We start from the raw sequence: 3,862 nt of genomic DNA, 5'->3' as shown, positions 1-3,862 counted from the left end.
GTTGGTTGACTTGGTCCTCCTCCATCTGCCGATGGTTTAGTCTTCTTCTTCTTCTTAGGTGGCATAGACCTTTCCACTTCCATATTTGGACATTTAGCTGCATTGTGTCCAGTTAAACTGCAACGACGACAATGCATGATTCTCCTCTCTCTACTAGCCTTTTTCTTTTTTGGAGACTCATTCTTCCCTTTCTTCCTTTTTGGCTTTGGCTTTCTTCCTTTTCTGTTTTCAAGTTCTTCAACCAGATTTGGAGGTGGCAATATCACAGAACCGGAGTTATCCCAGAAACACATACCATTTACTGGCCGAATTGAGTCCCTATAAATTTGTTGTTGCCTTCCATTGAGAAGCCAACTAGAGATGTAATCTTCATGATTTAGCTTCTTTTCTGCGATGATGCGTAATGCATGCCGACATGGAACTCCACTCATTTTCCATCTCCTGCAGGCACATGTCTTCATTGTAATGTTCACAGAGTAAGATGTACCTGACTCACGGACTTCATTTCTACCGTCTGATCCAGGGATAACCTTGCAGAACTTAAGCCTTTTCTGCTCCAACGCTATCATTTCTTTTATTCTAGGAGGTACTCTGCTTAGATCCTTGTCAGCTTTTGTCTTCCTCATATCAATACGCACCATGGTTCTTCTCCTTATCGTCTCCAACATCTCTACCATTGGCATATACCTTGCAGGATCTATTGCATTGTTGAAAGATTCAGAGATGTTGTTATGAACATCTACGCAGGAGGATGTTGGCGTGAAAAAAGCAAGGCTGCAATTCTTTGGGTTCTTCTCCATCATGGCTTCATAAACACGCATATCATAGCTCTTTACCAATTCCAAATTTGCTTCATACTCTTTCGTGGTATAACTTTCCGCTACTTGCCAAAAGAGCTTTTTCATGTCACCTTGATGGGGAAATATCTTCTTTAGGTTCCCATAGATGTGTCTAGCACACATTCTATGTTCAACATAAGGTAACTCTCTTTCCACTGCATTCAATAAACCCTGTAAAAGCAAAACAAAGATATATTAGTTAAACCATACATGTCATTTTACATGTTCTAAAGCCTAGTACGGGTTGGAGATATACCTTTTGCCTATCAGATATGATAGTAAACCCTTGACCCTCCTGTAGATTGAAATCAACCTTCAACTTTTCTAGGAACCATACCCAATTGTCTTCATTTTCTATATCAACAACGGCCCAAGCCATGGGATACATTCCATTGTTAGCATCCCTCCCCACAGCAGCCAATAATTGTCCCTTTAGTGTGCATTTCATAAAACAACCATCCACTCCAAAGATAGGACGACACCACATAGACCACATCTTTCGAATGGCAGCAAAACACACATAGAATCTATGGAAGATCTCTGATCCATCATCATCAAGCACTGTGTCTAGCACTACTGTTGACTCAGGGTTAGATCTAGCAAAATATCAAAATGGAAACCTAGTTAACAGATTGGAAAACACTTGTTAAATTTAAAATTTCAGTAATGAAAGAAGAACTTACTGAAGAAGTGCTAAGCGGTAATCTTTCAGCCTAGAAAATTGCTCCTTGTGCTCACGGTCGATGATCTCTACAGCTTTTTTCTTAGCATTTTTACATTTGTCTATGCTTACTATCAGATTGTAGTTCTTCTCAATCTCTTGTTGCATCCTTTTTGGTCCATAATCAGGATCAGTTCTGATATCATCCAAAAACATCTTGCAAATCACAGGTGCTTTCAATATCTTACAATAGTTATCATTTGTGCAACTGTGCTGATCTTCAAAAGTTTTCACTTTCCACTTGCCAACGCACTCCTCATAAGAACAGTAGATATACCATGGACAAGGCTCTTTAGTCCCACACACAGCCGCTGACTTGTCTTTCCCCCATCTACTTATCTTTATGTTACAACCCTCTTTTAATGCATAAGCTACTAAAGCTTCTCTGAACTCCTCTAGACTATCAAATACTTGTTCTATCTCTAGCTGACCACTACCTCGTTTGTATCTAACCAAATGCTCCTCTTCTTCTTCACCATCAGAGTTAGGAGGTGTGTTATGATAATCGAAATCCTCATCCTCATCAACAAAAGAAGCCACATTTCTTTCAACCCGGATCTCTTCTTCACATGGCTCAGATGACTCGATATCATTAGGATGCTCTGTTGAGTTCACCAAAAAAACATTCATCACTCCAGTCCATCTGCCCGCATCACACATCCTCTTAAAACTCAAATCCGCAGACCTCAATCTCTTTCTTTCATTATGCTCTTCAAAAGGGTACTTATACCACATGTTTTGGCCATATAATCCCTCCCCCAACTCCGCCGACAACTTGATGAAAAACTCTTCTGGTTTACATTCTATAGCTATATCTTTACCATTGAGATAAGCAACATCTCCTACATGATTCTTCACCCAATACCCTCCAAAATACACAAGGAATGTCACATGATCCGGATTGCTGTCAACAAAAAAAAATTATACAAAGTTTCAAACACTCAAGCATTTAATCAAACACTTAGTGTGCAGTAAACAAATACGACTCTTTAAAGATAAAACTTCAAATTATTGTCTCCAAATATCTACATTATGCAACTATTAAACAAAAACAAGACAAAATACAAGATTTAATACCAAAAATCGATTGTGTATTACCAAAAATACAAGATTTAATACCAAAAATACGACAAAATACGAACTAAAAATACCTCATTTTCGCTTCTGTAGAAACGATTATGGGTAATGCTAACAACTCCCACGATTCACGCCTTGTTTCCTCTACACTTATCCCTCGCAATTAACTTCAATCCTCGTTCTCCATTTTCGACTTCGCAGAGAAAGAGAAAGAGAAAGAGAGAAATGAATCGTGAAATCAAAAAAAAAAAAACCCTAATTGAAGTTTTTCCCCCAAATCAAAACGACGTCGTTTTGAGTTTGATTCCAAAAACTCTTGCCACATCATTGCTTATGTGTCATACGAATCACTCATATTTAACGGTTGACTAACAGTTTTTGTGTCAATGTAGTATTATCGATAACGCTTCAAAGTTTGGGTAGTAATTTTGAATTTTATTGGCGTTCCGGTTGGATAATACACTTCTCTTTTGTTTAGGTAGAAATATACACTTTACAAATAGTACGGGTAGAAATATACCCTTTTCCCGTATATTGTGTCTGCCTTTCTCAATAATGGTTCACTACGGTCGGTCATCTCTCTCAGTCGATTGAAGAGTATGCAAAAGATGAGAAATACTACCTGGACATGGCTGCAGACACATCCAGAAAGCTTGAGGCACTTAGCAAATCCTGAAAGCTTGAGGCACTTGGCAAATCCGTGTTTGAATCCACAAAAATGTGTACGACCCCATCTTTTTTTTACTTGCTCTGTACTGCTGTGTAGCAATGTTTGATCTATTACTATACCTCCTCTACTGATTTTTACATTCAATTCATTCTTTCATGTAAAACTACTTCAGTACTTTTGACATATAAGGACGTAGCTGCTCGTGGTGCTAGTTACCATGGCTATTGGGTGCGGGCTCTTGGATATGAAGTGAGAGCATTTTTATATATAAGTTTTTTTTTTTTGGTTATATATATATGTTTCTCGTTAAATGGATTCTGATTGTGCTTGTTTGGCTATCTATCAATCACCTCCTTTTTTATTTATTTTTGTTTCTTTTTTTACACAGGTGGAGTACGTTCAAAGACTCCTAAAAAAACAGACTGAAGCACTGCAGGATGCAGAGTTCTTCACCGCCCAAAAGACTAGAAGAAGGCTATCTTGTTTTTGTTCTTTTAACTTTTCAATCTCTTTCTTTTCTATCTATAGTTCTGTACTAACCCCCCCCCCCCCCCC

At 38.2% G+C, this 3,862-nt stretch overlaps 1 protein-coding gene across 1 annotated transcript in view; it reads right to left on the bottom strand.

Annotated features, from left to right (window-relative positions):
- Nucleotides 1–2,872, bottom strand: part of LOC104704215 — a 4,716-nt gene extending 1,844 nt beyond the window's left edge. The window contains exons 1-4 of the mRNA XM_019226968.1: nt 2,712–2,872; nt 1,523–2,464; nt 1,096–1,435; nt 11–1,010 (exon numbers count right to left, since the gene is read on the bottom strand). Of these exons, the coding sequence (XP_019082513.1) occupies nt 11–1,010; nt 1,096–1,435; nt 1,523–2,464; nt 2,712–2,716 (2,287 nt within the window). The 5' untranslated portion in view covers nt 2,717–2,872. The remainder of the gene's footprint in view (nt 1–10; nt 1,011–1,095; nt 1,436–1,522; nt 2,465–2,711) is intronic.

Source organism: Camelina sativa, chromosome 7 (genome assembly GCF_000633955.1).
Source record: "Camelina sativa cultivar DH55 chromosome 7, Cs, whole genome shotgun sequence".
In the NCBI taxonomy this organism is placed as follows: Eukaryota; Viridiplantae; Streptophyta; class Magnoliopsida; order Brassicales; family Brassicaceae; genus Camelina; species Camelina sativa.
This window is presented reverse-complemented; position numbering and strand designations above follow the sequence as displayed.